Genomic DNA, 12,115 nt, shown 5'->3' with positions numbered 1-12,115 from the left:
GCGACGTATCACTTTCCTTCCAGTCCTTCCTGCCGGGACTAGCGGTTCCCAGGAAGTGGCCGGCTGAGGTGGCCACTGAGCTGCGCATGCGCCGCGTGCTCCTGTGGCGTAGGACCTCGTCCCGTCGCGACTCACCGCCAGGAGGGGCCGGTGCTGAGGGGCGTTGGCCGCCAGAGTAGCCATGGGGGCCGGCCGCACCGGGGCTGTGCTCACTGCCCTGGGAGTGCTTAGCGTCTGTGCCGCAAGCGGCTCAGGGCGCGTGACGGAGGGCGAGACTGGCGGGGAGGCGGCGTGGGCGGAGCCGTGGGATGGCGCGGTTTTCCGGCCTCCCTCGGCGCTGGGCGCGGTGGGGGTGGCGCGCGGTCCCGGGTCTCCGGGGCCAGGCAGGGAGGAGGCGGTGGACTTGCCGGTGCTGTTGTGGTGGAGCCCAGGGCTGTTTCCTCACTTCCCGGGCGACTCGGAGCGCATCGAGTGCGCACGCGGCGCGTGCGTGGCGTCCCGGGACCGACGGGTGAGGGGAGACTCGCGGACGCGCGCGCTGCTCTTCTATGGCACCGACTTCCGCGCGTCCGAGGCGCCGCTGCCGCGCTTGGCGCACCAGAGCTGGGCGCTCCTGCACGAGGAGTCGCCCCTCAACAACTTCTTGCTGAGCCACGGGCCGGGCATCCGCCTCTTCAATCTTACCGCCACCTTCAGCCGTCACTCGGACTACCCGCTGCCGCTGCAGTGGCTGCCCGGCACCGCCTACCTACGCCGCGCGGCGCCTCCGCTCCAGGAGCGCGCGGAGTGGCGCCGCCGGGGCTACGCGCCGCTGCTTTACCTGCAGTCCCACTGCGACGTGCCTGCGGACCGGGACCGCTACGTGCGCGAGCTCATGCGCTACATCCCGGTGCGTGAGGGCGGGGCGGGAAGGGGAGGGTGGCGCGCTGGGCTGAGGCCGGGACCCCCGGTGTCTGGGACCCCCGGTGTCCAGGCCGACGTGTCGTACCCTCTTGACAGCCGTGCTCTACCCCACTCAGGTGGACTCATATGGGAAATGCCTGCAAAATCGGGAGCTGCCCACTACGCGGTTACAGGACACAGCCACAGCCACCACTGAGGATCCAGAGCTCTTGGCCTTCTTGTCCCGCTATAAGTTCCATTTGGCACTCGAGAATGCCATCTGTGACGACTACATGACGGAAAAACTGTGGCGTCCCATGCACCTCGGTGCTGTGCCTGTGTACCGCGGCTCTCCCTCTGTGAGGGACTGGATGCCCAGCAATCACTCCATCATCCTCATTGACGACTTTGAGTCGCCGCAGAAGCTGGCAGAGTTTATTGACTTTCTGGACAAGAACGATGAAGAATATATGAAATACCTGGCGTACAAGCAACCTGGGGGCATCACCAACCAGTTCCTCCTGGATAGTCTGAAGCAGCGGGAGTGGGGAGTGAATGATCCTTTACTGCCTAACTACCTTAACGGCTTCGAGTGCTTCGTCTGTGACCACGAACTGGCTCGGCTAGATGCCGAGAATGCCCACGCAACCTCTCCTGGGGACATCCCTGTCCCTGAGCCTCGTATGGCCCAGCCCTCACACATGGACTGCCCAGTGCCCACACCTGGCTTTGGCAGTGTGGAAGAGATTCCTGAGAATGACAGGTAAGGGTAGCTGGGGTCCCCTGTGGCTGTCAAATCAAATGATTTACTGACTTGCTTCCTGCAGGCAATAAACTAGCACTAGGTGCTAAGGGGATGTTGTATAAGGAAATTATGACCTGGGACCACTCTGCCTTTAAGGTATGAAGAGTCTAGTTGCGGAGATAAGACAAACTGAGAAAGCTCAGTAGAAGATGTGAGATAATTCAGGGCAACAACATATGAAAATCAGCTTTTGTTAACAATGTTTGCAGTAGTGATTCAAAAAAGGCTTCAGCTAGAGCAGAGGGCCTGTCCAGAGAAGTGTTGAGGGAGAGACAAAGTTGTGCCAGGTTGTACATGTTCTGAATACCAGGCTCTGGAGCTGGACTGTCCTGAAAACCAACTCAGCTATTTATTGAGCACCTTCAGTATAGTGGGGTTGGGGATGAGAAATACAGAAGTATTTTGAGGGAGGTTTATCTGCAACAGTCAGGGTTTATACCTGTTAACCTGGCGTAACTATTAACAGCACCTCCTTTCACTCTTAAAATTACCTTGGGACTTCCCTCGTGGTCCAGTGGTTAAGAATAAACCTTCCAATGCAGGGGACACGGGTTCAATCCCTCGTTGGGGAACTAAGATCCCACATGTGCATGGGGCAACTGAGCCCACGCACCACAACTACTGAGCCCACGAGCTGCAACTGCTGAGCTCCTGCACTCTAGAGCCCGCACACCACAACTAGAGAGAAGCCTGTGCACTGCCATGAGAGATCCCACATGCCACAACTAAGACCCGATGCAGCCAAATAAATACGTACATAAAAAAAAATTACCCTGATTTGAATGATAAATTATATGTTTGGCCTAGACAGAATAGAAGGAATGCGTTCAAAAGATGATTAACAATGGTGGGCAGTGTGGATTGGAAGGGAAGTGAGGAGGCTACTACAGTAGGTGGCTGAAGGTGGTGACATTAGGAAACAAGGTCAGCATGGGAGGCGGGGTGGGAAAATGTTGAAGCCACCTGTAGCAAACCCCACCTGTTGGGGGACGGGTGATAAAAGATTATTAGGCTTGAGAAAGAGAGGCTGCTAGAATGGCATGCAGAGATCACCTTGGACAGTGGATGGCAGCAGAGGGCTGGCACAGTTTGGTCCTGGGAGTGGAGGTAATTTGCATCCAGTAATGTACATCAGGTAATTTGTATCTAGTGTGTGATGAAGGTAATATTATGATTTATCAGAGGAAAAGTGTAACACATTAAAAAAAGAGAAACATTCAGGTTATATCTCATCTAGACACTGGATACTATTGCACTTTCATTTTGATTATTGAAATAGGTATAACATAAAAGGTAACCATCTAAATATGCCCCCTTGCTTTCCCTAGGGGGATTACTGTTTCCATAGTTTGGCCCCTGCCCTGTCTACTTTTTTTTTTATTTTATAAATTTATTTAGTTATTTATTTTATTTATTTATTGGCTGTGTTGGGTCTTCGCTGCTGCACATGGGCTTTCTCTAGTTGCTGCGAGTGGGGGCTACTCTTCATTCTGGTAAGCAGGCTCCTCACTGTAGTGGCTTCTCTTGTTTTGGAGCATGGGCTCTAGGCGCATGGGCTTCAGTAGTTGCGGCACATGGGCTCAATAGCTGTGGCTCACGGGGTCTAGAGCACAGGCTCAATAGTTGTGGTGCTCAGGCTTAGTTGCTCCATGGCATGTGGAATCTTCCCAGGGCAGGGCTTGAACCCATGTCCCCTGCATTGGCAGGCAGATTCTTTACCACTGTGCCACCTAGGAAGTCCCTGTCTACTTCTTAATTCCCTCCACATTTGGGGACCAAGAGCAGGCAAGTCAGGAAATTTAATTTATTGGGGGAGGGGGGGACGTTGTGTGATAAACTTTGTTTGTGGCTTACTGCTTTCTCACTTGGACTAGTACTGGATTTACTTCACATTTCCTTCCCTCAAAGCAGATCCCTGGTCCTAGCCAGCAACCACTGTATCTGCTAAAGATTTCTTTGGCCAGTCACAGAAATGCAGGACTCACAGCTGTGCTGAGGTTCCATAATCCAACTCCCATTTTGATGTTTCAGCTGGAAGGAGATGTGGCTGCAAGATTATTGGCAAGGTCTGGACCAGGGGGAAGCTCTCACTGCCATGATCCACAACAATGAGACTCTGCAGGGGAAATTTTGGGACTACCTAACTGAGATCTTCATGAAAAGGAACCAAAATCTCTAATTACTCCTGCAAGAGTCCTTAACTTGGTAGAGCTAAGGAGATGGAAGTCTTTATTCTACCATGGGACATGAAGGATATCTGCTGCACAGATTCTTAATGAACAGTGTCTTACCATGAATTCAAGGAATAAGTTATTTCCACCGATATTTTATCCTAATGATGTGTAGCCATGGTCTCAGCCTATGGTAATAGGGCCTCTCCTCAAGGAGAGATGGAGGCATCTATTCTTGGTTAGTGAGAACTGGAAGCCTGAAACATCATTTGATTTAAGGTGCTGATTAACAAAATTTTTAAAGAACTGCTTATTTCTCAGTCCTGATTGGGACAACACGGTAGTACTTGGCTGTGAATGAGGTAAGATGGGCCAGGTTTAGGGTCTTAACACTTCTGTGCTGTTCCTCAAACCACTCATTATTCAGTACTTTTTCTAATCTCTTTTCCTCCTCTCTTGCTTTATAACCTGTTATGCTGGTGAAGCAAAACTCCTTGTGGCTTGTTTTCTGGCTCTCTGGAGTTGTATTTTTTTATATCACTTACTTTGCTTTTCATGTCAACCTTTTTATTTTGAATGGCTTTTTCTTTCCTGGTTTTCCACAATTTCTGATGGAGATGGAGTAGCCTTGCCACCATGCCCACATTCATTTTCCCCTAAACTGGCTTTAGATTTGACAGCTTTTCTTACTGTTGGTTTGCTTCTTATCTAGGGCATATCTGAAATTCCTTCTCACCTCATGAACATAAAGATTCAGTGGCCAATAAATGTCATGTTAATTTAATGAATTGTCCTGCTCTATTTTAGATTAGAGATGGAGACTCAAGCTGGAAATGACCACAGAAAAAGCTATAATGATTTTGAAATGTTTAAATAGGCCAACATGAATCAAAGTGCAAATTTTTATAAGTCCTTGATCTTTTCTGTCTGCCTAATGAACTGTTCTCTTTTATTATTTTTATATGCTACAAAAGTCAATTTCCCCGAAAAAACTCATGAAAATTATGGTCGAAAAAACAGTCCAGCAATATAGCACTAGTAATTCTCTCATATTCTGTGGCACTTTTAACTTTAAGTGGGAAAAGTGTCCCAACTTCATTCATTCTATTACTGTTACAGTGCACAACTTTGTAGTACTTACTGAGACTACATTTGATGGAGCCTACCTAAGGCCCTAAGCTCAAGGGGATGAGAGATGGAGTAAGACATTTAAGCCATCACAAGTGACTAGCTAAATAAAAAGTTGTTAGATTTAGGGAGGTACAGCTTAATGGACAGGAGACCATTTGCTTTTTCTGGGGCAGTGGGATAAGAAAGAATACCTTGGATCTTAGAACTACCCTGGTTGTATTAATGAATTGTCACTCGAGAAGTTCCACAGCTTATCAATATGTCTGGTTTAAATTTGTGTATGGGTGTATATATACACACACGTTAATTTACAAATACATATATATATACACACATAGTTGTAAAGACTGAAGAGGAAGATGGTGCTTATGACTTCAGTACAGATTATGTATAATAGAACATACAGAACCTTCTATGAGGTTTTGTTTTTAATATTTTAAGCAGGGGGATGGAAAAAGATATTCCGTGCAAATGGAAATCAAAAGAAAGCTGGAGTAGCAATACTCATATCAGATAAAATAGACTTTAAAATAAAAAATGTTACAAGAGACAAGAAAGGACACTACATAAAGATCAAGGGATCAATCCAAGAAGAGATAACAATTATAAATATATATGCACCCAATATAGGAGCACCTCAATACATAAGGCAAATGCTAACAACTATGAAAGAGGAAATTGACAGTAACACAGTCATAGTGGGGGACTTTAACACCTCACTTACACCAATGGACAGATCATCCACACAGAAAATTAATAAGGAAACAAGCTTTAAATGACACAATAAATCATCTTGATTTAATAGATATCTATAGGACATTACATCCAAAAACAGCAGATTACACATTCTTCTTAAGTGCACATGGAACATTCTCCAGGATAGATTACATTTTGGGTCACAAATCAAGCCTTGGTAAATTTAAGAAAATTGAAATTGTATCAAGTATCTTTTCTGACCACAATGCTATATCAGAAATCAATTACAGGAAAAAAACTGTAAAAAACACAAACACATGGAGGCTAAACAATACACTACTGAATAACCAAGAGATCACTGAAGAAATCAAAGAGGAAATCAAAAAATACCTAGAGACAAATGACAATGAAAACACAATGATCCAAAACCTATGGGATGCAGCAAAAGCAGTTCTAAGAGGGATATTTATAGCAATACAGTCCTACCTCAAGAAACAAGAAAAATCCCAAATAAACAATCTAACCTTACACCTAAAGAAACAAGAGAAAGAAGAGCAAACAAAACCCGAAGTTAGTAGGTGGGGAGAAATCATAAAGATCAGAGCAGAAATAAATGAAACAGAAACAAAATAGCAAAAATCAATAAAACTAAAAGCTGGTTCTTCGAGAAGATAAATAAAATTGATAAACCTCTAGCCAGACTCATCAAGAAAAAGGGAGAGGACTCAAATCAATAAAATTAAAAAGGGAACAGGAGAAGTTACAATGGACACCGCAGAAATAAAAAGCACCATTAGAGACTACTGCAAGCAACTATATGCCAATAAAATGGATGACCTGGATGAAATGGACAGATTCTTAGAAAGGTTATACCTTCCAAGACTGAATCAGGAAGTATAGAAAATATGAACAGACCAATCACAAGTAATGAAATTGAAACTGTGATTAAAAATCTCCCAACAAAAGTCCAGGACCAGATGGATTCACAGGTAAATTTTATCAAACATTTAGAGAAGAGCTAACACCCATCCTTCTCAAACTCTTCCAAAACATTGCAGAGGAAGGAACACTCCCAAATTCATTTTATGAGGCCACCATCACCCTGATACCAAAACCAGACAAAGATACTACAAAAAAACTACAGACCAATATCACTGATGAATTTAGATGCAAAAATCCTCAACAAAATACTAGCCAACAGAATCCAACAACACATTAAAAGGATCATACACCATGATCAAGTGGGGTTTATCCCTGGAAGCAAGGATTCAATATACGCAAATCAATCAATGTGATACACCATATTAACAAATTGAAGGACAAAAACCACATGATCATCTCAATAGATGCAGAAAAAGCTTTTGACAAAATCCAACACCCATTTATGATACAAACTCTCTAGAAGGTGGGCATAGAGGGAACCTACCTCAACATAATAAAGGCCATATACAACAAACCCACAGCAAACATCATTCTCAATGGTGAAAAACTGCAAGCATTCCCTCTAAGATCAGGAACAAGTCAAAGATGTCCACTCTCTCTACTACTATTCAACATAGTTTTGGAAATCCTTGCCACAGCAATCAGAGAAGAAAAAGAAATAAAAGGAATCCAAATTGGAAAAGAAGTAAAACGGTCACTGTTTGCAGATGACATGATACCATACATAGAAAATCCTAAAGATGCCACCAGAAAACTCCTTGAGCTAATTAATGAATTTGGTAAAGTTGCAGGATACAAAATTAACACACAGAAGTCTCTTGCATTTCTATTCACTAACAGTGAAAGATCAGACAGAGAAATTAAGGGAACAATTCCATTCACCATTGCAACAAAAAGAATAAAATACCTAGGAATAAACCTAACTAAGGAGGTAAGAGACCTGTACTCAGGAAGCTATAAGACACTAATGAAAGAAATCAAAGACGACACAAACAGATGGAGAGATATACCATATTCTTGGATTGGAAGAATCAACATTGTGAAAATGACAATCCTACCCAAAGCAATTTACAGATTCAGTGCAATCCCTATCAAATTACCAATGGCATTTTTCACAGAACTAGAACAAGAAATTTTACGATTTGCATGGAAATGCAAAAGACCTCAAATAGCCAAAGCAATCTTGAGAAGGAAAGATGGAGTTGGTGGAATCAGGCTTCCTGACTTCAGACTATACTACAAGGCTACAGTGATCAAGACAGTATGGTACTGGCAAAAAGAACAGAAATATAGATCAATGGAACAGGATAGAAAGCCCAGAGATAAACTATGGTCAACTAATCTATGACAAAGGAGGCAAGGATATACAATGGAGAAAAGGCAGTCTCTTCAATAAGTGGTGCTGGGAAAACTGGACAGCTACAGGTAAAAGAATGAAATTAGAACACTCCCTAGGGCTTCGTAGGTGGCGCCGTGGTTAAGAATCCGCCTGCCAGTTCAGGGGACACGGGTTCGATCCCTGCTCCAGGAAGATCCCATGTGCCATGGAGCAACTAAACTCGTGTGCCACAACTATTGAGCCTGCGCTTTAGAGCCCATGAGCCACAACTATTGAGCCCATGTGAAGCCCACGCGCCTAGAGCCCATGCTCCACAACAAGAGAAGCCACGGCAATGAGGAGCCGCGCACCACCACGAAGAGTAGTCACCACTCACTGCAACTAAAGAAAGCCCGTACACAGCAAAAAAAGACCCAACACAGCCAGTAAATAAATAAATAAATAAATTTATAAAAAAAAAAAAAACACTCCCTAACACCATACACAAAAATAAACTCCAAATGGATTAAAGACCTAAATGTAAGGCCAGACACTTTATAAAACTCCTAGAAGAAAACATAGGAAGAACACTCTTCGACATAAATCACAGAGAGATCTTTTTTGCTCCATCCCCTAGAGTAATGGAAATAAAAACAAAAATAAGTGGGACCTAATGAAACTTCAAAGCTTCTGCACAGCAAAGGAAACGATAAGCAAGACGAAAAGACAACCCTCAGAATGGGAGAAAATATTTGCAAACGAATCAACAGACAAAGGATTAATCTCCAAAATATATAAACAGTTCATCCAGCTCAATATCAAAAAAACAAACAACCCAATCAAAAATGGGCAGAAGACCTAAATAGGCATTTCTCCAAAGAAGACATACAGATGGCCAAGAGGCACATGAAAAACTGCTCAACATCACTAATTATTAGAGAAATGCAAATCAAATGACAATGAGGTATCACCTCACACCAGTTAGAATGGGCATCATCAGAAAATCTACAAACAGTAAATGCTGGAGAGGGTGTGGAGAAAAGGGAACTCCTTGCCCTGCTGGTGGGAATGTAAATTGATACAGCCATTATGGAGAACAGTACGGAAGTTCCTTGAAAAACTAAAAATAGAGTTACCATATGACCCAGCAATCCCACTACTGGGCATATACCCAGAGAACACCATAATTCAAAAAGACACATGCAAAAAAAAAAGACACATGCACTCCAATGTTCATTGCAGCACTATTTACAATAGCCAGGACATGGAAGCAACCTAAATGTCCATCAACAGATCAATGGATAAAAAAGATGTGGTACATATATACAATGGAATATTACTCAGCTATAAAAAGGAATGAAACTGGGACATTTGTAGAGACATGGATGGACCTAGAGACTGTCATACAGAGTGAAGTGAGTCAGAAAGAGAAAAGCAAATACTGTATATTAACACATATATGCAGAATATAGAAAAATGGTACAAATCAACTGGTTTCCAAGGCAGAAATAGAGACACAGATGTAAAGAACAAACATATGGACACCAAATGGGGAAAGTGGGGAGGGTTGGGGGGGAATGAATTGGGGGATTTGGATTGCCACATATACATTACTAATAAGAAAAAAAATACCAAATTGTACACTCTAAATATATGCAGTTTATTGTATGTTAACTGTATCTCAATAAAAGTTCTTTAAAAAAAATATTTTAAGCAGACTGCTAAGCTGTTCTGTGTGTGATATACCAGCTTGTTTGTTTTTAAATTCAAGGAATCTAGCTCTTTAGAGCTAGATCAAAGCTAACATCAAGTGTTTGTTTAAAAAAATGATGGTACCTGCTTTAAATAGGGTGAAGATCTACAGAGAATTTACAATTTTTGGCTGACATGAAACTATATAATATCCTGCAAAATGGAAATTCTGTAAGAGACCTCAGAATAAACATTTATATATATGGGGTTCTCATATATTGTATACATATATGAGATGCTTCAGCAACTAGGGTCCCACACTTACTGTGACATCTAAAGATGTGGCCAAGCAAAGCTGTAATTTAGGCTGGGTTTCACTGCCAGGGTGGTTCTTTTTTCTTTTCCTTTTTCTTTCCTGACCTCAGTTCCCGGACCAGGGACTGAACCGGCCCTCAGCAGTGGAAGTGCAGAGTCCCAACCAGTGGACCGCCAGGGAACTCCCTTTTTTCATTTTATTTAATAAAAAATGCCCTTCATAACAGCATGCAAAGTTTTCTGTTTGGATTTTTGCAGAAGAGAACAAGAGAGAAAGACAGACCTTCGAAAATACTTATATTAAAATTTGATATAGTAAGGACTCTTACAAAAGAAGCCAGATTCAGGACTCTGATTACTATGCTTGCAATCTATTTAAATACAGATTCTGGTTTATATAGTGTAAAATATATTATTACCCAAGTGCAAACTAAGGTTGGGACTCAAATTTCATTGTGTGCAGTGAAAAGGGTAGGTGATGGTTATGCAATGTGCAGAATCATACTTACCTCTCCTGTCTAATTATACCAGTTCACATTAGCATTACCTTAGCACTTTTATGTACAAAGTAGGCCAGTTGTTTATGAATGATTGTGGCTGGAGACTCATGCTTGCTTTGTGGTCAGTGCTTCCAAGACTTTCTCCTTTATTCCTCTTAGCCCAAAAGTACTCACAAAAGAGCAGGGTAAACCAGATGCTACATTTCCACAAGGGAAAGCAGAACCAGGAATAGCCACATGGCTATCCAACTAAAGGCTTCACTTTGTGGAGAAAGCAAGCAATGTGAATTTTTTTTTGGTTTGGGGCCCAGCCTGCTCTGTGTACAGCAGCAGGCTTGGGGTTACTGGTGGTGGAAGTGTCTGATAGGAATCAGCTTTATTTGTGTTGCTGGTATGGGGGTGGAGCACGGGGCTGATGCCTTTATTATTCCAAAGAGTTGTTTTTTCTATTATCTCAGGTTTAATTTTGTATAATAAATGACTTCTTTTTAGACAGTGTCTTCTGCTTGGTTTTATTTCTGGGGTGAACATGGTAAAGTTGGAGACTTGCAAAAATATTTCCAACATTTGTTGATTTAACAAGTATTTATTGGCACTACTCTAGGCCCTGGGGATACAGCACTGAACAAGACAGGCAAGGTCCCTTCTCTCATGACGCTTACATTTTAAATGGGTGTTGGGGGTAAGGCTGTAAACAAACAATAAATGAACACGATAATCCAGACTATGAGAGGTGCTATGAAGAAAATAAGTTGATGGTGGTTTGGATGGAAGTCAGGGACGTCCTCTCTGACATGAACTGAGACTCAACAGAAGAAAAACAACCAGTCATTCGGAGATAAATGGGAAGATTCCAAACATCTGTGATAAGTGATTACAGCACACTAAATATTGCTCCTCCAAAGGAGTCATCTTATGAACTACAAGCTTGTCCAAGTTATGCTTCCATTACCAGAAACATTTCTTGGAGCTCATGTGTAAATAAATGCCTTGAGAATAAGTGGTACATCCTTGGACTGAGTTTTGTAAGCGGCGGGGGGGCGGCAAAAAAATATCACTTAGAATCAAGTCTAACTAAAGCTAGGCATCACAACGGAAGGGCCAAGTGTATAAATAGAAATGATACTGCTAAGTATCTTCAGAGGATTGGCTAGAGGATTAAGTAAAACGATGAATGCGAGAAAGTGCTTAAACCTCACCCTATCCAATGAGATCACTACAAATGTACAGACGCTATCTAAGCAGCAGCAGCTGTTCAAATAAATGAGCCTTTTTTTCTTCACGGCTTTCGAGTGGCTCTAAAGGTAATCAAAACCAAAAGTTCTTAAAGGTTTATTAAAATAAAATCATTCCCAACAGCATCTTAAACTCTCATATTTTGATTCGCTCCCATCCTCTCTGTCCTTGTCTATGTCAATCGCCCTCTAATCCGCCCGAAACTAGAGTCCACTTATCTGGGCTCTTTCCTGAGCGTTCCTGGCCTAGTACTGCCCCAGGACTTCAAGGTCCGGAGCCCACAAAAGAGTCCCCAAAATTCTCCTCCTAACCTGCACATGGGTCTGCACCGGCCGGAATCCGAACCCGGCATCAAGACAACCCGCCATCAAGACAACCCGCCAAAAAAAGAAAGAGATAGATGCCTGCTGGGGCGGGGGAGGCGGGG

At 43.1% G+C, this 12,115-nt stretch overlaps 1 protein-coding gene across 3 annotated transcripts; it reads left to right on the top strand.

Annotated features, from left to right (window-relative positions):
* The first annotated feature begins 126 nt into the window (after window positions 1-126).
* FUT11 (fucosyltransferase 11) lies at window positions 127-4,642 on the top strand. Of its 3 annotated transcripts, none has more exons than XM_057737561.1 (3): window positions 127-889; window positions 1,020-1,645; window positions 3,719-4,642. In XM_057737561.1, the coding sequence occupies exons 1-3, from the start codon at window positions 182-184 to the stop codon at window positions 3,864-3,866; spliced, it is 1,482 nt and encodes a 493-aa protein (XP_057593544.1). In that variant the 5' UTR covers window positions 127-181; the 3' UTR covers window positions 3,867-4,642. The 3 variants fall into 3 exon arrangements, with proteins under 3 accessions (XP_057593544.1, XP_057593546.1, XP_057593545.1); XM_057737563.1 differs by having other exon boundaries at window positions 3,599-3,842; XM_057737562.1 differs by having other exon boundaries at window positions 3,596-3,842.
* Window positions 4,643-12,115: the final 7,473 nt, after the last annotated feature.

This window comes from Hippopotamus amphibius, chromosome 5 (genome assembly GCF_030028045.1).
Source record: "Hippopotamus amphibius kiboko isolate mHipAmp2 chromosome 5, mHipAmp2.hap2, whole genome shotgun sequence".
Lineage (NCBI taxonomy): Eukaryota > Metazoa > Chordata > Mammalia > Artiodactyla > Hippopotamidae > Hippopotamus > Hippopotamus amphibius.
The sequence above is the reverse complement of the archived record's forward strand: the minus strand, read 5'-3'. Positions and strand labels throughout refer to the sequence as shown.